The 24,727-nt window shown below is 42.1% G+C and overlaps 1 protein-coding gene across 1 annotated transcript in view; it reads right to left on the reverse strand.

Annotated features, from left to right (window-relative positions):
• The window catches only part of GUCY2F (guanylate cyclase 2F, retinal), a 38,428-nt gene extending 15,378 nt beyond the window's left edge, over window positions 1-23,050 (reverse strand). The window contains exons 1-14 of the mRNA XM_053934765.1: window positions 22,312-23,050; window positions 21,105-21,406; window positions 19,274-19,628; window positions 15,963-16,047; window positions 11,885-11,981; window positions 11,247-11,381; window positions 9,900-9,980; window positions 8,732-8,908; window positions 7,655-7,811; window positions 6,136-6,285; window positions 4,149-4,297; window positions 2,539-2,702; window positions 2,066-2,258; window positions 1,809-1,983 (exon numbers count right to left, since the gene is read on the reverse strand). Of these exons, the coding sequence (XP_053790740.1) occupies window positions 1,809-1,983; window positions 2,066-2,258; window positions 2,539-2,702; window positions 4,149-4,297; window positions 6,136-6,285; window positions 7,655-7,811; window positions 8,732-8,908; window positions 9,900-9,980; window positions 11,247-11,381; window positions 11,885-11,981; window positions 15,963-16,047; window positions 19,274-19,628; window positions 21,105-21,406; window positions 22,312-23,050 (2,959 nt within the window). The remainder of the gene's footprint in view (window positions 1-1,808; window positions 1,984-2,065; window positions 2,259-2,538; window positions 2,703-4,148; window positions 4,298-6,135; window positions 6,286-7,654; window positions 7,812-8,731; window positions 8,909-9,899; window positions 9,981-11,246; window positions 11,382-11,884; window positions 11,982-15,962; window positions 16,048-19,273; window positions 19,629-21,104; window positions 21,407-22,311) is intronic.
• Window positions 23,051-24,727: the final 1,677 nt, after the last annotated feature.

Below are 24,727 nucleotides of genomic sequence, written 5' to 3' on the forward strand. Positions count from 1 at the left end.
CTCTGCCCTCTTCCTCTCACACCCAATACAACAGTTCATAGCAATTCTGCTTTCCAGATATCCAAAATGTTAATACCCCCTGTAGACATCACCTAGGGATCTATTTTTTGGCATGGGAGATACATTGCAGAACTGCTGTCAACAGGCAGCAGCAGATGTTGCACAGCAATTTCCTCTCTTTCCATGCTGAAAATACGCTGCTGGTGCTCCAGGGACTCCTGCTCTGGGCACGACAATCTGCAGCCATAATCTCATCTAATTTCTGACAGAGTATAAAATACACAGTGCTCCTGCAATCATTCCTTAATGCTTTACACTTCTGTGAAGGGTCAACTAAGAATCACAAATTTCAAAGAAAACAGTAGGGAGATGTGTTTCAGAGATAACTCCAAAAGAGGATCTTATGAGGTCAAGGATTCACAACACTGATTTTTACTCTGCTAAAGTCACAGCTCTGTTCTTGGGATATTCTGACTGAGATACGTCCTTTACTCTGCTTCTGTCTCCTAACACGTACATCAGGGACCAGGATACTGACATCTGCAAAATGCTTGCATCCTAAGGCTCCAAAAGCATGGATATTATCAGATAAGTAGAAGGCTAAAACCCCATATATTATTGGGTCACACTCCTGGGCATTCTTAGTCATTGTTTGGCTTCCCACAGTGGGCAACACCTGGTACTTTAGAGGAAGAGGCAGGAAATCTGGTAAAAACAGCTGGGAAAAATCTATTAATGGTTGACTAAAAAATGTAAAAAATTATGAAGGTTCATATATCTTATACAAATACTGATTCATGATAATGGCAGATGTATTTTCCTATATTTAAAATACTTTTACCTATATAACTGTAGTTCTACTGTTTTGGATTTTTTTTTTTGTTTTATTTTGGAGTTTAATTACATTTCATATACATATATATATATATATATAAGGAACTTCCTCCTTTAATTTTAAACAAGCAACCTTTCTGTTGATTGAATACATTATGACTTCTACATCAGAGATGTTTTCTTTATAACATAACTTTTTCTTAAGAGCTGTATCACATTTTTCTTCCAGTATATCCTACCTGTAATAAATATCTCCAATCTTTTTGTGATTTCACTTTATGCCAGTGTTTCTGTGCTTTTTCATTTCAGAATAGAGTTGCAAAGACATCATTGATGTCCCACCTCTGAAGATATCCCACCTCTGAAGGTCCTATGTCACATTGAAGAGCTATCCATACAATGAAACCCTTGTGACTAACATGCCAGATGTAGTTCCTGGCTGGGACAAAATACAAAATCTCTCCTTAAAATTATACTAAGCTGTGGATATTCTCAGCTCAGTCAGAGAGAAAGAGAAAGGTTTTCTTACCAGGCGAAAGCCTGGGAAGCATTTGGGAAAGAATGTAAATAATTCTCTAATCTATCCTGTTGTTCACATTGTTTATAGATATGTTCTACCACTGTGCGTCATTCACTGCCCACCAATGGTGTGAGATGTTTTTACTCTAAGACCAATGAAATTAATCCGCACGATGTTCTCTATATACAGAGCGGTGCATTTGAAATAAATCAGAGTTCATTCTCTTTGCCTTCTAATCTAGAGTTCTCTGTTCCAGTCCTGCTCAACAGCGGCACTAAGCCACTTTCCTCCACAAACCCTCTCTGGGCTTTTTTTTTTTTCCATTTTAACTGCCTTTTTGATGTGGAAGATTTTAAAGTATCTTGTAAGGCTGGTTTTGGAGGGTAGGCATGAAGAAAGCATTCAGAGTTAGAAACGCAGTTGAGAAGGAGCTCTCTGATGTTCAGTTGCCTACCTGTGTGCAGCCCGATTCGTATCCTGAGGGGAATGTCTGGCATGTGCCTCATTTTGAATGTTCCCACAGCACTGAGGATGTCCAAGGACATGTTGGCAATTTCAGCTGCGTGCTTGTTTCCATTCCGTTTTGGGAGCCCGGAAGCAACCATGTAGGCATCACCAATTGTCTCCACCTAACAAATACTACTGCATTAAGAAATAAATACAGAAATTGAAAAAGATGGGAAGGAAACACAGAATAAAATTATTTCTCACCTTGTAAACATCATGGTTTCCAAGAACAGCATCGAACAGAGAGTAAAGGTCATTCAGAAGGTCAACTACTTCAATGGGTTCACTGAGGGCTGAAATGGATGTGAAGCCCACAATATCATTGAAGTAGATGGTCACCTGGTCAAAATACTCCGGTTCCACAGTGCCACCAGTCTTGAGGGCTTCTGCCACTGAACTGAAATAGCAACACAAAACAACCCTGTTTGTTTCTAGTGCATGCCCAAGAGCTCAGACTCTTGTTTTAATGCGTTCAGATCTTCCACTACATGGCTGTAACCAGCGTTGATTAGGGTTTCTTACTTTGATTTGAAGGTGCTTGTCAAAATTGATGGTCAGGTCTACAATGTTGCTTATTTCTGGGGAAGGGTGCTGTTCAGACTAGATATGGGCTTGTTATGGGGTGTTTTTGGTTTGGTTGCCTGGGGCTTTTTACCACTTAAAGTACCAGTACTTACGGTGGAAGCATTTGTGACAGCAGTTTTTCTGTCTTCTGTTTTTCAACCTCTAGCTCTTCAGTCCGCTCACTGATTAAATCTTCCAGGTTGCTTGAGTACTGCTCAAGCATCCTGAGCATTGAGTCAATGATATTGGTCTTTTTCCCTTTGTTGATGGTTTTAAACTGGAAAATCAAACTGGAGAGTTATTTGTCTGTCTCTTTACACCACTGTAGCACTCTGAGTTTGGAAATGAACAAAAAGCAAACATTTCTTTGGAAGTGTCATGCTAAAGACTGGGTTTTTCAATGGCAAGAGTTCAAAGATAAAGGAAAAGGTGAATTAGAAGGTGAATTTGCATCAATCAGTGAGATTTAGATGAAACATAACCTTACAGTAATTGTCAACATGTACATTGTTATGGAGTCGTGTCAGGCTGCAGGTTTGCAACCCCATTTATTCAATGAAAAATCTTTAGGGTAACTTGCAAAACTTTGCATTCAGAGTCACAAAGTCAGGGTGTTAGCAACACTTGAAACCTTTTTACATGTTACAGCACTTAAACCCATCTTTGCACACTGACATGCATGTGTACTGCCACCTCCATTCCCAGTTCTTCATTGAGTTGTGCTTTCTCCTCCTGACCTGAAGTTGAGCTGCTGGAACTTTTGGATAATTTGTGGCTTTAGAAGCTAACTCAGACTCAACAGTGGAGTCAGCAGGTTCAAAATTATTCACAGATTCATAGAACCAAAAGGTAAAAATTATGGATATTTGTTTAGCTGGTTTGAGGAAATGCCTTAAAGTTGTGTCAGGGAAGGTTTATATTGGATATTGAGAATTTTTTTTCACAGAAAGGGTTTGTAAAGCCTGTTTGGAACAGACTGCTCAGGATAATGGTGGAGTCACCATCCCTGGAAGTGCTCACAAAACATGTGGATGTGGCACTTCAGGACATGGATTAGCATCACACGTGGTGGTGGTACGGGGTTGATGATTGACTATCTTAAAAGTCTTTTCTAACCTTAACAAGTGTATGATCTGATGACCTTATAAGAACACAGGAGCTACACTGCTTGATCAGAAAGGGGGGTTATTTTGCCAGTACCTGTCCATGTGACTGGCCAGTAACAGATATCTGGGAAAGCTGTTTAAACAGGCCTCAGGTATAGTCATATTTCCCTGGGATAGTCTCAAAGCTTCCACTATTCTGGAATTGAGAGACCTCCATGCCAGATGTTGTATCTTTGTCTTTAACAGTCTTTGGCGAATTTTCCTAATAGCTACCATTGAAACACTTCAGAAGATTAAAAGAAAAATTGTTCTGAAGGTGCATAATTTACAAATCTTTCATCTCCATGAGACCATCTGTGCAGGTACACTGCAAATGTGAAGACATCAAGCCCATGTCCAGGCTGCTTCATCACCCCTAAGTCAGGACAAGTCTAGGCCTCTGCAACTTCTTCATTCTTTAATAACTAAGTTAAAGGAAAAAAACACAAAAAAAAAAAAACAAACAAAAAAAAACCACACAAACAGACAAAACAAACAAACAAACAAACAAAAACCAATAAAACACTTCCCTGCCAAGAACAAACAATGGGATTACATGAGCTTCTTTATTTACTGACCTTATGAAACACCTCCTCAAAGGTTGGACGTCGTTCAGGGGCTTCAGCCCAGCATTGCTTCATTACCTGGATGCATGTCAGGGGGGCTACCTCAGGAGCTATGTTTGGGCGACAGAGGGGAGGGGGCTTCTTCACTTTCTTTATAATTTCTGTGGCAAAGAGAAGAATGGGAAGCACACTGTAAGATGGAGGGCCTTGATGGGGACAGAGGACCTTTTCATATGTCCCTGGCTTGCTTCTTCAGCTGTCACTCTTAGTCCTCAGCACCCAGTGTCTGTGCCAAATGAAGCTGGAGGTTTCTGCTGTTCTCTGTCAGGAGTCTCTTGAAGGATTTAAAGAAGATTCATCTGCCTTCTTGTCCCTGGAGAACCAGGTTATGAGTAATAAAGTGGCTGGATGGGGGAAGGATGTGTGACAGATGGATGTGTGAGCCTGCAGGCTTATATTTAATGAAATTGCCTCTGACTCTCTCCACTAGGACCTGCAGTCTTCTAAGACAGCAGAGGTTTATGGCTGAGCCCAGACAGGAAGGATATCAGCCTCTGATGCTTCATCATTAACTGGGAACTAGGACGTAGGAGGTTGGCGGGAGTGGCGACAGTGGAAAGTATGTTAAAGGGGAGAGGTTGAGTTCAAAACAGTGTCTGGGAAATGACTCCCTGTCTAGAGCTCCCTCCCTAGAAATGAGGCTTGTAAGGAACTGGGCTTGGGTTTTCAAACCCTGAGAAGTCAGTCTTTTAACACCCACCAAAGTTATTGTATTTGAAATCTTATTTTGCTCAGTGCAGAGCAGGCAAATGGAGTGAAAACCTTTTTCTCTGGCAGGAGTCCTGCTGTTGCTGTGAGTAACCAAAGCATTTCAGCATTTACAGCTTACTTTAAAGATCTTTGCCTTACCCCCCCAGACTCTGCCAAATGAACTAATCAAAACATCTGGCCCCAATATTTCCAGGGACAGCCAAGGGAAAATGCCTTCCCCAGGTTGTTTTAAAGTTCAGAAGCTAAAACTCCTTAGGATTGAGACACAATGAGTAGAAATTCATCATTTTATCAGGTTAGAAAACAGAACTGACCTGTGGAGGGATGTGGTGGGGGAAACCTGCTAATTGCATCGTAGTCTGCATCATAGGTCCAGCTCTGATTTACAGAGGGGATACATCATTAACATCATTGTTATTGCATTGTGACAGCAGCTTCAGGCACAGAAAAGTCAGGACCCCATTTTTCCAGCTGAACTGGCACATACTGAATTGTCATACCCCACTTGATGGTTGTCCAGCTTAAAATGTGTTGAGAATGGGTTGTCACTGAAATCAGCTAATTTTAGATTATTGTCACTCTCTCCCTGTTTAAGTGCTTGTGACCTGACCCTGACTGCAGTGGGTTTGTTCTTCCCATGGATGCACAACATGGTTGGACCATGAGCAGCTCCTAAAGACTTCACCTGTTTGCTATTTATGATATACATAAGCAAAATGATGCATTACATCGACCTCTGTTGAAGACGGAGTCTCTTTAAAAAGGAAAGGATTAAGGACAAATAGATGGGCAGATGGATGAAATAGGATGTTGGCAAGGGGTCCAGCTCAAAAACTTTCAGCATCCATGATGGACAAAAAAGGGCCAATGAGTGGGAAGCAAAGGAGTTTCTAAGCTATGGGAAATTCTGCCTTCAGATTTCACCCCATACTATGATGAAAAGCCCGAGTTTGCACAGGGAGCTGGAGGTGCTGCAGCGGTCTGAAGCATCCTGGGGAGCACCCAGAACCCCAATCCCAGTGAAAGCAGTGATGAGATATGTACCAAGGCTGTGATGAGAACTACACATTTTGATGTTTATTATGAATGTTGTGTTGAAAACAGACTTCTGCCACTGAGAAAGGTCATGAGACTAATACATTGTTGCATTATTAATAAAGGGACTTGGCCAGGCCTTTTGTAAGTGCTCTGCATGAAGCTTTAAAAATATACTGTAGTAGTTGCCTACCTTCAGCTGAGAGTTCTGATGTGCAGTAAGGTGGACCCCGAGCAACCACTTCTTGTAGGATGATTGCAAAGCTGTAAATGTCCCCTTTGATTGTGCCTTTTCTGCACATGTCTGGGTCCCTCAGTAACTCAGGAGCCATCCAGAGCAATTCTAAAAAAATTTCAGAGCATCACATTTCTTACACTTTAACTCAGACTATTGCAAAGTGCTTAAATGAATACCTTATTTCAGTCATTTGATGAAAGGTTGGAAAATACTACATTGTTTACTGAATCAAGCCTTTTACTTCTAGTGGTATGTTATAAATACTAAACTTCTGTGCTGACAAAAAAAAAAATCATCCAAGTTTTATTCTATGGGTTTTTTTTTAAAAAAACTGCCATACCAACAATTCGTATCATAAAATACCAGCCATGAACTTCAACATAAGATGTCATCTCACCACTGCCAGAAGCTTTAACACCATTTTTTGATTGAAAATGTTCCTGAGACAAAATATTGGCACCAAATCTTTAATTTCTTGTTAGAGTTGTCACTCTTTTATAAAGTGACAATTAGCAACATATTTTCTGTAGTTCTTTTTAGATGAAAATAGTTCCTGTAAAAGAAGTTTATGACAATCTGACGCACAGTCTTTATAATCCAGTAGTTCAAGTGACAAAAGACACAGTTGTAAAACATATCCAGCTTCATGAAGACATGAATCTTCAAACTGAGATTTTGTTACCCTGGTAACTGTGCATTATGAGTAATGGGGATATGGAACATTTCTGCCACTGCAAATGTGTTTATCTTCTGTAAGGGAGGAGAAGAAAGCCTTCTGTCTGACAACTGCCCTGAGACATTGAAAAGGTGTAGGCATCAAATCCCATGAGAGAGTGATCAAACCATGAAATATTATTCAAAAACAAGTTTCAAGAATAAATTGGGATACCAGAGGAACCCCAAAAAATGGCCAAGTGAAAGAAATCCTATCCAAGACTCCAAACCTGGTCCCATGAGGGCTGTTCTTAAGTGGTGGGAATCTCATGTGGCAACCTTTGGTGATTGGCATGTAGAGGACCTATTTCAAAGAGACCTACATAATTTTGTGTTTTAGATGATTTATTTTAACAAAAAAAATGCCTTTGCATTTGGGCTAACATAAAACTCTATATATGGGATTGGGTCTAAGGATGTGAAGCCATTCTACTGGCTACATTTCTACAGAAATTCAGTACTGATAAGATTTCAGAGACAATTCAGTCCTTCTCCAACTGCAATGGGCTGAAGTTCTGTCCCTGCTTACAGTAAAATATATTTTTTTTACCATATCACTCTGCTATTCACTTCACTTTCAGGCAGTCTGCAAAAAACTTTGCTTACCCTTTCTTATAACAATGCATGGTATAGAGGAAACTAGATGTAGTGAGATTGAGCATGAAAATCCTTGTGTGGCCTTGAAATAGCATTTGAACTAACATCTGTTAAATCAATGGAACAACTATTTAAAAAAAAAATATTTCCTCATCACACCTACCTTCCGGGGATGGCTGAATATAGGGGCATTTCTGTGCCTCTAAGATCTCATTATAACCATAGTCAGTGATCTTCAGGACAAACCGGCCATCCACAACACAGTTACGAGACTTGAGACGTCCATGGGCAAAATCTCGGTGATGCAAATATCTGATTCCCTATGAAATACAGAAAAATATCCAGGTTGCACCTTAAGAATTATCTTATCCATCAACACTCAGAGACACCAAGCCAATTTGTCACCTCAGATGGCATCAAATGCAGCACTGATGCTATGTCAAATGTAGTAATGATTGAAACAACAAACTATGAGAGAAGTTTAGAAATTGATTAGGCACATGAAATAGGTTTGTCTGAACCCTAAAGTAGTAAAAGTCTGACAACTTCAGGAAGAGTCAGATGCCTCCCTCTGTAGCCCTACATCTCACGGCACCCAGAAGTTCTGCTTTTAGGCAAGGATAAGAAAGTGGACAAAAGTATTACCAAAGAGTTAGGTCAAAGGAAGTCATGAAGGGCTGGGTGCCCCTATCCATCTCCCTCAAGGAGGTTCAGAAGGGGGATCACAGGCTACAAGAATGGTTCTGGTGGTCTACTCTCTGGAATCCACCTGTCCCAGATTAGTAGTTCACCATTAAGACATGAAAACAGGGGACATGATTGGAAGTGTCAACGCTGCTAAAGGGACCATATGTGCAGCCATCCTGTGACAAGGGATGGATACTGTTTGGTTCTATGGTGGATGCATTTCTGATTTACGACAAGAAAGGGCCTTTGCAAAGAATGAATTTGTCACAAAAATCTATTTTTCTGGGTCATCAGTTGCAGACTGATAAGTAATTTTAGCATCTTGTCCTGCTGTGTGGTTGTAGTTCTATTGCCCCAAATGGTGCTTCTCTCAGATGGAAACAAAACAAGGATAAGAAGTCTCCTTGAAAGACTGATACAATTCAGATTTGGTTTATATCCATATTTGTTTTCCCTGTGTTATTATAAAAAAAAAACAACATTCTGATTGAAATAGCTTAGTCATCATAAAAGTCCCCTTCAGATCATGCCTCAGCACAAGCAATGGATTTACTTTAATTAGATCCATCACAAGAGAGGACTTGAACATCCAGTCCAATTTCATATCCTCATTTCTCAGCAAGTCCTCCAGGCTGCCTCGTGAGCAGTACTCCGTCACTATGGCAAAGATGCCACAGTCCGAGAAAAAGCCCAGGAACAGATTCACATTTTCATGACGCAGATCTTTCATCTGAAACAAGACAGTGAACCACAGTGAGACCAGATCAGCCAGACATCTGCTTGGTAGCTTCTTGGTATCACTAGATGCCCTTTTCACACTTGTACTCCCAAACAGCCTTCCACAGAAAGATGGCGATGCAAACGACCTCTCTGGTGCTTATTTTTGGCTACTGAACACTCTTTTCAAGCTTTGTTTTCCTTAGTCTATCCATTATACAAAGATAGCAAGATAGCAAGAGCAAACTAAACAGAAGTTTGTGTTTTGTTTAGACAAACTGTATTGAATCTTTCACTAAACCAGAAGGGCTTTGCTGGGGTAGATTGAGTTCAGCATGTGGATCTTGCTCTGAACTGGAAACAATACCACACCTAGAGAGTCCAAAGTCATCCATCAATGGTGTCTTCGGAGACATGCCCTGGTAAATTTGTTGCTTTTACATGCATAAAAATGCCACTGCTATGTTAGCAATAGCTGTCAACAACTAACGCCCTTGAATTTAGAAAACAGGTATGCTTTCTTGTCATTTGTAACAATGAAATTGAAGACCAAAATTAAGCATCTGAGAGGCTTCTTAGGTAGAAACACAAAGCAAACTCCAGAGAAATGCACAACTGTGTCTGTGTCACACTGTCAACATATAATACATGAAAATATCTACCAGTGCCTCACACTGTGGAGGGATGAGTTCCCCAAAACACTCTGCCTTGGCAAGCAAGGTCACTTGAAGGGTTTGTTGTACATTTAACACTGCACCAGCTTGAAAGTGGCCGGTCCAGGGTGGGGTTTTACAAGCTGCTGACTGACATATGGATCTCTGGTAAATTTGTCAGATGCAGTCGTGCATGATCCATTCTACCACATTTCACCAGACAAGACTCATTGACAACCACAATGCATGATTTAATGGATAGACATGAGACAAGGGCAACAAACACACCCTGAAGCCAAAAACATCCCCTGAGAAAACTTCCCTCCACATGTCATCATCCCTTATTCCTACCTTCCTTAAGATGCTGGTGGAGCTTTGCCTCAGATTGTGAACTGCTCCTGTCTCAAATTTTTTCAGCCACACCTGGTCTCCCTGTCCACAATCAGAGAGTAAGAGAATGGTTAAGGTTGGAAGAAACCAGTGATGGACCATCTAGTCCAACCTCCCTGCTTAAGAAACATTATCCTAGAGCACATGGCACAGGATTGTTTCCAGGCAGTTCTTGAATAGGTCCAGTGAGGAAAACTCCACATCCTCCCTGGACAATCTGTTTCAGTGCTTGGTCACCTGCACAGCTAGGTTCTTCCTTATGTTCAGGTGGAACTTTCTGTTCAGGTGCACCAGTTTCTGCCTTTTGCCTCTTGTCCACTGAGAAGAACCTGGCTCTATCCTTTTGACACTCTCCCTTCAGATAGTTATAGACATCAGTGAGGTTCTCTCTCAGTTGTCTCTTCTTGAGGTTGAACAGGCCCAACTCCCTCAACCTTTCCTCTTAAGAGAGAAGCTCCAGTTCCCTAATCCCAACAAAGGTGGGTGACTGACAGAGCAAACCTCTCAGCAACGGTTAACACTGGGATCCAGGTCTCAATTTCAGATCCTTGATTTTGAAAGTAGCTGAGGATTTTTAAGGTTCTTGGCAACAGATTACTTATATACTGAACCTAAATAAGAATATCCACAGCAAACCCTCAAAGTAAGGGGTGAGGCAGGACCTTCACCGGATCACAATTTTATGCCTGGAAGGTTTCTTAGTGTCTGATAAACAGCAATAAATGAATTAAAAAGGAAAATAACTCTGACCAGAGCTTTTCTCTGGCATTAATGATTGATCAAATTTATTTTGCTCCTCTTCAGGAAAAGTTACCATGTCATTTTTTCAAAAATCTGCATTTTCAGGAAAAACCTGCTGGATGGGGTGAGTTTTCTTGGCCATTGCCTCTGCTAAGCTCCATACAATCCTATTGACACAAAGAGGAATTTGAGCTTCCATTACTCTATTTGGATCCTGTCTTGTAAGGAAGTTCCTTATTAGAGATGTCACCAAATAAAGACTGTCTTGTAAGAAAGGTTCTTTATGGTGCCACCGCCTTAGGTAGTGACTTCTCTGACAGGACCAGACTGGCAATTTTACATGTATATGTTGAATATTGCCATCCCACATGACTCCAAGTGTCAGGGTGAGGGCTGGGACAGGGTTGCCTTAAACACATGCTTGGGAGTAACTTATTGTCATACTTAGGCTTTGTTCAAACTATCTCCATCCTGGGACCTACACTATTTCAGCCAAATACTTTTCCCCCTTGGAGCAGTCCAGTGAATAGAAGCAGTGAGAGAAGGCTGCATGAGGTCCCTACCTACCTCATACAAAGCCACATTGGAGGTTTCATGGGTGGCACCTGTGCTTTTCAAGGAAGCAGAGCGGGTTACGGATTTCAGGCTTCTGTTCTTGACTGCTATGCTGTTTGCATCAGTCAGACTGTCCAAGGTCAGCCTCTGGAAGGCAAGGAAAGCAAGTGCTAGGCAGCTACCACCTTTGGGTGTAAACCTCCACTCCAGCTCTGCCTTGCAGCATGGATTTCTGGGTAAGGAAATAATGGGAGCGTCCCCCAGCAGATCACCAGCTCTCAGTATGAGCCAGAATGGACCAGGAATGGTTCCCAGTACATTTGAATGCAGACACTTTATTTTAGATGGTAAGATGGTTTATCTTTTTGGACATGCCCTATGGCACACCATCCAGCCTCAAGAATAAAGAATAAGCCCTGACAGCTAGAGGAAGAATTACCAAGGCTACTATTTTACATCGTCATAAAGGGTCTGACATCTAATCTGAGACTCAAAAGCACTCAACATATGGGAAATTTTCTAATGTGCAGGGGAAAATGACATGAAGAAGTGAAATGACCCTTCCAGAGCTTCATGAGTATGAAAATATCACACAGCAAATCTGTTCTAGAGTGTTCCACCAGATTCCTTTCATGAATAGAAGGACTCACCTTTCTATGTAGCTCTGGGTTGATGAAGATGAGGTCATCCAAGGTCAGTATGATCTTGTTCGGACCCCTGAAAAGCTGGTTGTTCAAGATACTCTGCCTGCAAGAGTTGGAGAGTCACAGTTATCAATTTTAGGTAGTGCATTGGGTCTGACCGAGGTAAAGTTCACAGCCCTTACAGTGCTGTGCTTTGCAGTGGTAGCTGAACGGGTGTTGATAACAGACCAATGCTACAGCTGAGCGGCAGTGTCCTTCTGACATTCCTTCCCCTCAGCAAAGGAGATGGGAGTGGGCAAGATCCTGAGAGGGGACACAACCAGGGCAGCTGACCCAAATTAGTCAAAGGGATATTCCATACCACATGACATCAGCTCAGATGTATAAGCTAAGGGAGAGAGGAGGAAGGGGGGCATTTGTGAGTTTTCAATGTTTGCCTTCTGTAGGAACCATTATGCTTGCTGAAGCCCTGCTTCCCAGGAAGTGTCCAAACATTGTTGCTTATGGGAAGTAGAGACTGATCTTTTTCCTCTTCAGCTCTTGCGTGCACAGATTTCCCCTTGTTTCTTTCTTTTTGCTGCAATAAAACTGCTTTGTCTCACCCTGCTGGTCATTCTACAGCTTATTCTCTCCCTTGTCCCAGTGGGAAAGGGAGTGATAGAGCAACTGAATGGGCATCTGGCACCCAGGTAGCTAGCCAGTTTATACCTCCTCTGAATTTCCCACACCTGACTTCCCTGCACTATCGGACCCTGCCTGCAGTGCTGCACCCAGCTCTGGGGCCCCTGACTTACGAAGGTCGTGGACCCATTGGAGCAGGTCCAGAGAAGGCCATGAAGATGATCAGGGGGCTGGAGCACCTCTATTATGGAGACAGGTGAGAGAGCTGGGGCTGTTCAGAAGAAGGCTTCGGGGATTCCTTAGAGCACCTTCCAGTGCTACAGGAGAGCTGGAGAGGGACTTTTGACAGGGACATGGAGTGATAGGACAAGGGGTAATGGTTTCCAGCTGAAGGAGTGCAGGTTTAGATTAGATATTAGGAAGCAATTATTTTCTGCAAAGGTGGTGAGGCACTGGCACAGGTTGCCCAGAGAAGCTGTGCCAGCCCCACCCATGGAAGAGTTCAAAGCCAGGTTGAATGGGGCTCTGAGCAGCCTGGTGTAGTTGAAGGTGTCCTTGCCCATGGCAGAGTGGTTGGAATGACATGATCTTTAAGGTCTAAAATGGTGTAGGAGTGGGGATGGGCATTGGTGAAAGCAGTGGACAAATCACCATGCCTTGGCATGGACTTAATTCACAAGTCATGAATAGCAGGATCCCCAGTGTGTCTCCAGCACAGACACGCTTGCGACGGAAAATGCAAGTCGAGGAGCATCAATGAATTACCCATTTCAACATGGATAGCAACAAAAGATATCATCTCACAGGGTCTCATCACAAATAGACAACTGGATTTAATCTGCTTACAGATATTAATCAGATGTGTATGTAAGCCATATTTTGTTTTGCTCGCTTTTATTTGTCATATCCCAAATCATTCTCTGTTAGGAGACAAAACCAAGTTTTATTAGTCTAGCTGGTCTGGTCATAAGCAAACCACATTTAGGCACATCAGCCTTTCTTAGAGACTGAAGCTGAACTGTAGTTAATTTATAAGAGCTGCCTGGACACAAGTTGCCATCTAAACATGCTGTCTGAGTGTCTATGTTGTAGCATGGTGCATTTTGAAACAGAGCAAGATGTACCCTTGTAATGGTCACAGGTTTATACAGAGGGAAAAGCTGCAAGGGATGAGCAGTATGGTGCACGTGACACCACACCTCATCATTTTGATCCCATTGCTTCAATGGACATCAGGGTGTAACAGAGCACAAAGCAGCAGTATCTACTAAACAGTCAACACCTCTCAACCAGGAGCAGAGAAGGGAAGGGAAAGCTCCCCCGTTGCCCTCAGTGTCACTTCTTTTGCTTAAGGAACTTTGTTAACACTACAGCAGATGACTGATCTGCACTCTCCTAAGTGTTTCCCTGATGAGGTGGATAATAGGGATTACTTTTGCTGATGCTACTATAGAAGGACACCACCACATAAAACAACCTCAAATCACCACAATTCACTTTTCCTCTCAATGTATCATTCTGGACATTTTAGAAGAGCACGGGCAGCTTCTTGAAGCTGAGAGGAAGCCTTGGCCACATAACCACAGGCTTTACTTGGGATGACATTTCTCTAAACACACTGTCCAAAGCCACCCAACTCATCTTCATGAAAAAAATCATCACTTATGTACCTTTCACAAGTCCATCTGAAAAACCTTGCTTGATAAATCACACCCTCTCCCTAAGCAGGGAGGAAAGCATCCCTGTGCCAAAAGCTAAGCAAAGAGAGTACAGTGACTCATTTAAGGTCATGCAGCAGAGCTAAGACCAGAGCTTCCACATTTCAACTCAGACCATGCTGTGGTTTAAATTTAGTTCCAGACATGCCCCTTCCTAATATAAATCATTGTCTGAGTCATGCTGGACTTTTTCTTCCCTAGCAGATGGCCATACATCTTTTCTCATGATCAAGCCTTCCCAAGCACAGCCTGGTGCTTGTGGAAGAGTTTACAAATAGAGTAGGCAGAAAGATTGTCTTTTATTTACTTAATTGTAGAGGCTGGTGGCCAGGGAACAGAGCAAGGTTTCAAAGAGTGGGTGGATGGAGGCAACCTCATCAGTGTCTGCAGTTGTATCAGAAGCAGCTGTGTGCTGAAAGAGGGGGAACTGTTTGGGGTGTTCCTTGCTGGGTGGCCCTTATATCTGGGTATGGAGGGATGACTCAGGAGTGGAGACAAAACATATCTCAGAATTATTTGAGGGGCAAAGCTGGAGAGAACACTCTAGGAACTCTGCTCTGCTGAACTCCTTGCTGCTCAGTAAATATGCCTTCTAATTTCAGTCTATTTTCTCTCTAAGTTTGGTCACGTGGATATCAATAATTAGAGACAAATTACTCCAGGGGCTACAGTGACCTTGCCAAGAGCAATCCAGAGCTCCTGGACCAACCAATCAATTCTGGCACATTTCTACCTTGGATATAGAGTTGGGACACAGACGTGACATGCAATTATGAGAAATGATTACTTTCCCAGAACACTACTGCCTTTACTCCAAAGACCTCATACCCAGACCAATACATATATAATGGGAATGGCCAGGGAGCTGAACTCCAGTTCAAAACAGGGAGTGAATCAACTTGATAATAAAGATGTATCCTAATATTTGTTTCAAATTCTCTCCAGAGGTATTTTCTTTCTTTTTAGTACATGGAGAAAATACAGAGGGTCAGCCTCACACATTTCATAGGAAACATGATTATATTAAAGACAGAAATTCAGGCAAGAATGATCTGGAGCAAGAAAAATACTTGGTTTCAACCCTCATGTTCTCATAACAGATTCCTGTCTTTGGTTTATATGTCATCCTTTGCACTTCCAAAGTGATAACCACCTTCCTAATGCTTCAGAAACATCCAGCAACGGACTGCTGGAGCAGGGGAAGGGTGTCAGGAGTCCTTCCCCTCAGGAGGAAGGAGCAGCAGAGGCAATGTGGGATGAACTGACTGCAGTCCCCATTCCCTAGCCCCTGTGCCACTGGTGGGAAGGAAGTAGAGGATCTGTGAGTAAGTCAAGCCTGGGAAGAAGACAGTGATGGGAAGAAGGTGTTTTTAAGATTTTATTTTATTTCTCATTATCTTACTCTGATTTGATTGGTAATAAATTTAATTTCCCCACATCAAGTCCATTTTGGCTGTTGTGGCAATTGGTGAATGATCCCCTCCGGACCCTATCTTGACCCATGAGCCTTTTGTTGTATTTTCTCTCTCCTGTCCAGCTGAGGAAGGGAGAGATAGAAAGCCTTTGGTGGATGCCTGGCATGCTGCCAGGCCCAACACACCACAAATGTGAAGAGATATGTGGCTGGAGAGCCAAGAGCAAAATCAGACCTTCTGTGTATGCACAGTCTAAACTGCTGGCTAAAGCACAAGCCTCACACAGAAGCTAAAAGTGGCACCAACTCAAATACGTGTTACAATTCTCACCTGATGAGAGAAGCCAGGCCCACAGCACACAACACCAGAAAAAATAACAGCATTACTCCCAACAAAATGACTGCAGGCTCAATCCCTGTGCAAAGATGGGAAAAGAATCAGTGAATTAGCAAATCATTTTGATTTAGGCAATAATATCAAAAACATCAATATCAAGACATTGGATTACAAAATCAAATACACAACCAGGAGAATGCCGGAAGACAATTTTAATGCAATGTTAGTTTATGAATACACAAATACTTACTAACTTGGCATACATAAGACTTCAGCGGTGCTAATTATTTATTTCCATGCACTTTTTTTTTCTAAACAAGATTAAGAGCTGTGGACCAGTGGAAAAATAGTTTTTCTTCAAGTAAATAAATAGACTAACAGGGAAGGATTAAGTTTTAGAGGAAGCTTCTGCAAAGTTCAGAACTTTTTAACATTGGGCCCTTTTCTCTTGAGAAACTGAAATGCTGAAAAATCTTTATCTTGTGGTGTCAAACCAACAGCCAGCCAGAGTGAGTCACTGGCCCATCTGGGCTTTTTCATTCTCTGCTGCAGATTTCTAATGCTGAAAAGACAAGAAGAGTAGGAGCAGTAGAAAGTTGATGTTCTCCTCGACATATCCATCAGCAGAAGGTACTGGAGACAGATTCTTTGCTGATGAGTGTGTTTACTAGAGAGCTAAGGGAAGCTGATATGACTGCATGAGCTAAATTCCAGTGGGAACTGTTTGCTGTGTCTGTCTCTTCTGTTTTCTAATTTTTCTATTTATTCTGTTTGCATCCAGAGATCTATAAACACAAACAAACATGGAGAAATTTGGGCTGACGAAAGGTTCACGACTCTATGTTACACTGGCATCTATGTGCAAGCACCAAGACCTAGAGCTTTCCAGTGAAAGCTGAAGGCATTTTTGAAAATTGGTATGTGTTTCAGGAAAAGTCAGAGCATTTTAGCTGAAATTTCACTGCTTCAGTCTAGGGCTCCAGGCCCTGACTGTCCTCACACAAACACAGGAAGAGGTTGCCCATGAAAGCTGTGGCTGCTCCATCCCTGGCAGTATTCAAAATCAGGCTTCATGGGACTTTAAGCAACCTAGTCTAGTGTGGGATTAGAATAGATGAATGGCCTTGAAAGATCCCTCCCAAGCCATACTATACTTCACAATTAACCAGAAGTGAAAGTCAGCTAATTATCAGCTTGTGGGAAAGAGCAAACTTACAGCATGCTTGAGGGAATTTATGGATTTGAGTTAAAGTCATTAGGGGATGCTTTAAGGGAACTGAGGGAGTACATAAAACTTCTTACAGGATCTTTAGGGGAAAGGGCAAACATGGGTAAAGGGAGAGATAGAATGGGTCAGGAATGCTCAAGTATGTGAGAGGATGGGGATGTTGGTCACACGTAACCATGTTGTGCATTTTTTCCAGGCAAACCCCACACTTGATCAGCGCAGTCATTCCCACTTTCTTAACCCCATCTACATTTTTTTTTTTCTGGGTAACTGTGCTCTCTGACTGTGTATGATATTTACAGACTTAACATCAACCTAACTAACAGGGAAGGTAAGTCCTGGAGTCAGCTCCTGCAGAGACTGAAGGGTTTGAGGGATGGCTATGGGGGAGTTTAGGTTTGGACCATCTACCAGAGGATGCATTTGTGAGTCTGAAGGAGTTGACACTGTGAGATCTGGTATCAAGCTTGGAGCCTAATTATGAGATGCATAAGAGCAGCACCAGGCCATTTCTGATGTCCATGTTCCTGCAGTGCTGGTTGTGGGTAGCGGTGCCTGTAAAGACATAACTCTCCTGTATGTGTTACTCTGCCAGTGACTGGCTGTGTCTGCAGTGTGTGTGTGTGTTTGTCTGTGTCTGTGTCCTGGGAACACCAGCTCAGCCCTGCTCCTGGTGAACCTAGAGCAAGGAAGCACAGCAGCCTGACAACTTCACATCCAACACCCCTCCAAGCCTAACTTCATACAAAAGCTAGAGTATGACTTGTATTTAATTCTAGCCATAAAGTTCAGTCTCTGAAATTCTAGTAATCATAATTACTGTTTAATTGACAGATGCCTAGAGCTTTATGCTTTTGTAAAGGTATGAACATAAAATCCGATCTCTCTAAAAATCAGTGTGATTTTTCCATAGACTGCAATGAAATGCTAAATTGCTACATTGTTCCTAGGGACAGTGCAAAATTAGATATATGATAGCATTATACTTATCTCTTCTATTGCTTGCCAGTTGCTATAAGATCAGTACATCTCCAGTTTTCATAGAGTGACACTGATTTATGTGTCATCTCAGTTATGGCTAAGCCAAGAAGAATGGTTTTCTCAGCTACTGAATGAAATATGCCATAGGTTAATTTCATCTGTTTAAGACATATCCAGAAGCAATAGGTGTAAATGCTTAGTATTATAAGTAAATATGTCAAGAGGATGTTAAATACCCTACCCTGAGATTTTGGCTTCCCAGTGAAATTTAAAACTGCACCATAGTTGCCTCAATTCAAAAACAATAGGTAAACCCAGTGTGCAGTCTGACAAACCTAGGAAGCAGCACAAATATCTCTGAGCCCAGGCCTTTGATTATTACCTCTGTTACCTATAATAACTCAAATGATTTTGAGTAATGATTATCATTTTTTCTTAATGAGATGAACTCTGATGGTCCTTCACTCCTCATTGCTACCTGAATAAAGAAACAGGGGTTAACAGGCAGGATGCTGAGAGCATCTGCTCTTGTGCAGCTCTCTTAGGCTGTCTTCAAGTCAAATCCTCTTAGTGTCCTGTCCCTCAGAAGGACAGAGACACAGTGCTGGGTGGAGCCTCAGTTATATAATGGTTACTATTAATATTGGCAGGTGTTGAGTGTTAGACCCAGAAAACCCTTTCAACACGTAACAGTGGTTACAACCTTATTAGCCCAGGAGAGTAGTGGGATTAATGGCTCCGGAATTGTTGAAAGAATTGTGTAGATGTGATATTTAGTGGTGGGCTTGGTAGTGGTAGGTTAAGGATTCAATGATCCTAGAGGTTTTTTCCAGCCATAATGATTCTATTATTCTATGATCTAACAAGCAATAAGAGAATATTATGGATCGATGGTGTTACCTCTGCATAGGATTCCCATTACAAACAGCATGATGACTGGGCATTTTTATATTAGATCGTTGAATTTAGACTTTTCTAGCTGGGGAGTTCTAATTTAAAGGGATAACCACTTGGAGTGAGAGAAAAGATGAAAGAAATGAGAAGCATGAACTCAATGCCATTTCACTCCATTTTTGGTTCTTTTTTTCTTTCTTACCTTCAGCACAGAGAACATCTGGATCAAACCAACAGCTGGAGTCTGGTTTGGGTGGAACTTCATTGGGAAAGTGGATGGCCTGGCCTAGGGACAGCACAGAGCCTGAAGACATGTCCAGCAGGTGGGTTGGGAAAAGCTGGTTCCCATGACCATCTGTGTCCAGTATCACATAGTTGTTCAGCCCCTTCCCATGGCTGTCTGTCTCTATTCGGTGACTAAATCCAGGGAAACTGAAGTTTTTTGTGTGCTCAGCTATGTTGGCTCCTGAGGCTCTGACCCTTTTCCTCCGTGCACTGTCCATAGCCATTGCCACGAAGTAAATGGCATCATAGATTGTTCCAAAGAGTGGAGAAACCTAAAAATACAGGAGAAATTGAGGATAAACTGCCTCTAACCTTCAGTTTGAGAACAGTGGCAAAAATATTTTCCCCCTGGCTAAGTTATGAACTTAAATGGTGAGACACCAGAAAATTAAGGCTTACCGAGTAATGGGTTTGAAGAATCTTAGACCCAATATATGCATGACTTTGAATATCTGTCTTTTCTTACGGTGGATTCACAAAATGCAATTTCAAAATATTTTTAAAACCACACAAAATTGCATTATTATGGGAAAAGCCAAGATTCTGAGTCTGATGTTTGGCCGAAATTTATCACAAATTTATCCTGTCTCAAAACATTACACTAAAATATCTTCTACAAATAGAAGATCAAAGTCAGAGGGTCCCTTCCAAGACAGGAAAAGCATCATGCCCAAAGAATTGGTGTTCTCTGTCAGAATATTATTTATCCCAAAGATGCAAAAATCCCAGAGCAGAGCCACAGCTAACTTGTTCTGTGAGGTAACAGAGCCCTCTCTATTTGCATTGCTCCCTTCCATGCCAGACTTGATTTAGGAAGCTTTAACACAAATGGTGACTTTTGCAATCACATGATTATTCACAGCTGTTAGGTGAAGAGAGATTATAGCCAGACACCTGTGAGATAAATGAGGTGTGCTCTTGGAAACCACAGAATCTGACATTTGTGGGATTAATTGATCAGATGTAGATATCCGAAATTAAGAACCTGACACTCAACACAGTTAACCTGGGCTCTCATTAAAGTGAAGGGAAAGAAATTAATGCTTTCAAGATATGATTCATCTCCTTCTAAAGTAGATCCGTATAGATCTGATAAATTATTCCTTAAAAGTACTTGTAATTTTTTGAAATGTCGTAGGGAGATTTGAAGAATAGCTCAGCTGAGTCCTGTATCTCTTCACCAGTATAAGATTCTCCAATTCTTGTAAATGTTCTCAAGGTAAAAACTGATTTGGTTTTTAATAGGCTACTGGCAACTTTTAGATAATTGTGCTGACAAAGAGTAACTTTGACTATAGTGCTAAAAAGAATGCAACAGCAATGATCTTAAATATTTCCCCTAGAAGCATCCAGTATTTCTTTAGTCTGTCTCATCTCCTCAAATTCTCAGTCATATGGACATCTTATTTCATAACAAACTCCATGGACTTCATCCGCCTTAAGAGATACCTTTTTAATTCAAGCCCATTGCAGCTAGCACATAGCAACCCAAATCTGAGAGCTTCAGACACAGCCCCTTTTTCTTGAATTCCCATCATGGTCCTACAGTTCAACCAAGTGAGTTATATTGACAGACATCTGGGAAAAATTACCTTTCCAGGTGAGTGCAGAACACATTAAAATTTCTCTGTATTTTTCTCAAAATGAAAGCGTGCAGGCTGGATTGACTCTTTCTGTACTTTTTCTGTAATTATTGGTATGTTTCCTATTGACAGGTCCCAGCAAAGCCCAAGAGAAAGAATATTTACCTGTGTGGCTTCCAAATCCCTGATTATTTCACCACTTTCTTTAGCTTCCCTGAATGCATCATAGAAAGTCCTTTCTCCAGACTCCAGCGTGATGGTCAGCACAGCATCATAAGCCTCCCGGAGCTTGCTGTCATTATCAAAGACACTGAATGAGTTGTTTTGGTAAGGAAGACTGTACAGCAAAGTGTCATAGGGAACAAAGATGTATCTTCCATCTGCTAGTCCCATTTCCAGAGCTTTTGTGAGTAAGGCGGCCTGCTCCTGTCCTCCGATGAGAGCAGAGTGCATGCACAGCAGTATAACTGGAACACAAGGACAGTGGAGAGTGTCAGTAATCTGCCTGGGGTTTTCAGCACAAAATAGCTCTTTCCTGCCCTCCCCCCACCCTTAAACTACTCTATCAGGTCAGATTCTGATGTTATGTGTTGAGGAAGCTGAGAGTCACACCCATTTTGTTCAACCTCTAGAGGTCTGTAACACCTAATTAAGGAGGTTGTGGGTATTAACCATTTCTGGAGCTGTAAAGAAGAAATAGAGAGAAGTTTTGACGGAAGTGAGGCACAGGTGAAGATGATGGGCATTGTGGTCATTGATGTCATTGACCAAGACTTGAGCTTTCCCTCTCTGTGCCCTGAGCTGACAGACACCACATTGTAAGCAGTGCCCAACCTCCACACGCTCACCCTGCCACCAAATATACAGATTTTAGGTTGACACAACTGGGTTGTGTTTAAACATCGGGTCCATGCTTGACTGTCCCAAAGTCTGTGCCTTTTCTTGCAAAATGTCATTGGGCCAATGTCTGGTGGGGAGATCTGAAATACAGGACACAGCACCAAAGCAAGATTTTTGATATTGATATTAATTTTTGATATTCCACAATACAAATCACTTTAATATAAAACCTTCCTATAAACTCCTCTTTACACAAGCCAAGCACAGAAAACCATCTACGAAATATTTTTTTTTCAGACAAGCTGGACCCAATCTTTCAGTTGTGGTAGGTGATTTTGGTCTATATTTATCACATACAAAATGCCCAGCATTCTTTTATGTGAAGCCCTGTCTGCATTAGGATCAGAGATAAAATTCTGCTTGACTTAAATCACTTTAAGTTTTCATTCTCTAAAGTATGTCCATTGGGTAACAATGCAGTCCTACCCTAGGGGAAAAAAAATTAAAAAGGAATGAGACTCAAAGCACTTACTTTTAATGTTATTAACTTGTTTAATCTTGTTCCAGGTGTCTTCAATGCCTTTTTCTCCCTTATGCACAGATGTAACAATGCCTACAGGTAGCCCATGATTCCTGAGCGCAGTTGCTGACTCCTTGGCTGTGTACATCCAAATATCATCACTGGATGCAATGATGCCAATATGAGCCCACTTAAAATATTTCATTATTGTAAGCAAAATTTGGGTTGGAGAGGGCAGAGTTCTTGCAAACGCGTTATGGTGGATGGTGGAATCCAGCTTATAATTGATGCACATCCATGAGAAGATAGCTTTATTCCAGTTTTTTCCTAAATGTGCAGCCACCTCACAGAAGCCAGGGTTTAGAGGGCCTATAAAAGCTGAGGAAAGCTTTCCAAAGTCAACAAATCTAACCAGAGCTCTTGGTGTCTCACATTCTTCTTGCAGGATCACATAATCCAGCCGGTGGCCAAGATCTAGTGAAGGGTCTCTGCTTATTCGTCCCACAGCTAACCTGGCAGCCACATGGGGAAAGGCTTTGGAAAAGAAGGGGTCACAGTTCCAGGGTCCAAGCAGTCCAATTTTAAAGACAGAGCAACATGCTGGGGAACAAAGCAGGATTATTCCAAAGAGCAGCCACCAGAGATCCTGGAAAAATGTCTTGAATGAATTTCCAGCATTGAAGTGATGCACTCTGATGTGCCTCGACAGCACCCAGGAGGAGCTGTTGGGACCCCACAGGAGAAATGACATTGTTTCTCAGGTGGGTAGACCTGCACTGAGTTCTTCAGGAAGCCAGGCAGAGCATTACCAGATGCTGGAAGGAAAGCAGATTACGTTTGCCTTTCACCATATGTGTTTGTTCTGTGCATGTAGGTACAGCTGAGTCAGCCCAAGCTTCACAACAGCTCTCAAGGCACAAGTCTTTGAAGAGCCAAACCCACACAGACACACATGGACTTTCACCATGCTGGCCACCTCACCATGCAGAAAAGTGTCCAACCAGTGTCAGACGCGCCATAACCCTTAAATGCACACTGACATAAACATTTTAATGTTTTGCAATATACTCTGAAACCAGGCAGTGAAGAATGAGTCTGCTTTGTTTGCAGCAGTAAGAACAGCCTATGGATACACCTTGCTTCTGGTTCCTAAGAATGACAGTTTCAAAGTCACACAGACAAACACCCATATAAAAAAAATTAAAAAGTGAAATAAGCTAGGCCATCAGCTTCCCTCAAAAATCCTCAGTGGGTTGTGAATATGAATCAGAGCCCATACAAAGACAAAAACTCACACACACGTGTATAGACACACATATTCATATACTTAGGGATACGTATGCACGTGCATACCATTTTAAAACTTCCTGGAAAAATTTTCAAGGGCAACTCAGAGTTTCTTAAATCTGGCAAATTGAAAGGTGGATAAACAGATAATCAGAAAATGAGGGGAAAGGAGTATTATGATTTGAATTTAGATAAAGAACTGCTAAATAACTGTCAGGTCAAAAGCTTTATGTACACTCTTGGCTTCAAATATTCTTGGTTAAATACTAGGAGCCACAGGGTTGTTTGGGGTTTTTTTGAATAACAATTTCCCCCTTCACAGCCAAGTACAGAAATACCAAGGCCATAGCAGGCTCCCCTCCATCTGCAGTGTCTGACCATGCAGTGTCACCCCACGGTTTAGAAAACTTTGCTGATCCCAGCAAGTTTGTGCTCTAAAAATAGCAGCCCCCTTATTCTAGCTTACCTGTTCATTACTGGAAAAGTGATTTTATCCTGGATGCTCAGGGACACGCAGCACGGAGCACCGCAGTGCAGCATATGCTGTAAATGCACCCAGAGCTCCTCTGCCTGATGGAGGGAGACCTCCAGAAGGAGCCACCCACTGCAGAGCAGCCTCTCTCCAGAGTCAATGGCTGTCCTTGGATGTGGGTATCACCATGAGGATAGGCAATGCACAGTCAGCTTCCCCTGCTTTGGGGCCCACCTCCTTCAAATTCTTGTGTGCACAGGCCATGCCAGCTGGGTGGGTGCTCTGGGATTCTCTGTGCCTTGTCAAAAGCTTCCTGTGTCCCTTTTGGTGAGGGCAATTCTTCTCCTGAGGGTTTCACAGCTTGGGCTATAACCTCCCAAGCCCTTAGTTCCTTGAGGGTTTTTGCTGAGGTCCAAGTCTGCCTCACACTGAACTGTCTCAGTACAGATTGTACTCCAGTCTAACCCAGGATCTGTAGGGATGGCATCTTAAAGCTCTGCCCTCCGATTAGTGAGATTTAGCTCCTGGGATCAGCCCCTGCAAAACAGCTTTTTAAATCTCTCTGCACCATAGCAGAGATGGCTCCTGTTCTTGAGCTATTTAGGTTTGGGGTATGCAGAATATTTGAGTTTTGGCTTCACCATTCTGCTGATGTGCCATGTTCCCCTT

This window comes from Vidua chalybeata, chromosome 2 (assembly GCF_026979565.1).
Source record: "Vidua chalybeata isolate OUT-0048 chromosome 2, bVidCha1 merged haplotype, whole genome shotgun sequence".
In the NCBI taxonomy this organism is placed as follows: domain Eukaryota; kingdom Metazoa; phylum Chordata; class Aves; order Passeriformes; family Viduidae; genus Vidua; species Vidua chalybeata.